This window comes from Macrobrachium nipponense, chromosome 14 (assembly GCF_015104395.2).
Source record: "Macrobrachium nipponense isolate FS-2020 chromosome 14, ASM1510439v2, whole genome shotgun sequence".
NCBI classification, from domain to species: Eukaryota; Metazoa; Arthropoda; class Malacostraca; order Decapoda; family Palaemonidae; genus Macrobrachium; species Macrobrachium nipponense.
Genome location: NC_087207.1, coordinates 5,488,082 through 5,488,775, shown reverse-complemented (window position 1 = coordinate 5,488,775; position 694 = coordinate 5,488,082). Strand labels below are relative to the sequence as shown.

General features: G+C 41.8%; 1 protein-coding gene across 1 annotated transcript; it reads right to left on the bottom strand.

The window, feature by feature from the left end:
* Nucleotides 1–177: 177 nt before the first annotated feature.
* On the bottom strand, nt 178–492 carry LOC135226026 (uncharacterized). Its single transcript, XM_064265503.1, has one exon. It carries the CDS (start codon nt 490–492, stop codon nt 178–180), a length of 315 nt encoding a protein of 104 aa, XP_064121573.1.
* Nucleotides 493–694: the final 202 nt, after the last annotated feature.

Below are 694 nucleotides of genomic sequence, written 5' to 3'. Positions count from 1 at the left end.
TGGGTTACATTATCAGCCATTTCAGAAATACTCTCTCCACGGTCCTAGCTGAGACAGGCATGTCTTTTTATCCTTGAGATAATCACGTGTTTGTTTGTTATTCCATCGAATAATACTTCAGAGCACTCTAGGAAAGCTGCTTTTATTAAATCTCCATCAGTAAAAGGCTTTCCATGCTTAGCAATACAGAGCTAGTTTGTAACTGGCCTCAGTTTCATTACTTTTGCTAGCACTCAAGTTTTTAAACACATTACTCTGTTTTCCATAGCGGGATACTGCTTTCTTGATCGCCTCAGCTTTGTCAGCACTATCCTTGAAAGTCTTTTCGTGCTTTGTTTCGAAATGTCTTTTAACACTTGATGTGCGGCATACGACATTCTCGCAGCAGAGAGCACACACAGCACGGTCATTCTGCTGAATAAATCCAAAGTCATTTGTCCATGACGACTGAAATGATCGGACATCAAGCTTGACTTTTTTTGCAGTAGCCATGGCGACAATTAAACTGGGAAGGGGGTGTTAAGTAAGGTGGCTAAAGAGTAACTGAAACAACAGCAGAGTACGATGCAATCACGTACCCCTCATCGTGATGAGTATGAAACGTTTTTGTTACAATTCACGTATCATACTCGTCTAGCCTACATCTCGTCCAGCCTACATCTCGATGCAATCATGTACCGTACCCCTCATCATG

Excerpts from the sequence above, each read along its gene's own strand:
- LOC135226026 (XM_064265503.1), bottom strand. The coding sequence starts at position 492 with ATGGCTACTGCAAAAAAAGTCAAGCTTGATGTCCGATCATTTCAGTCG.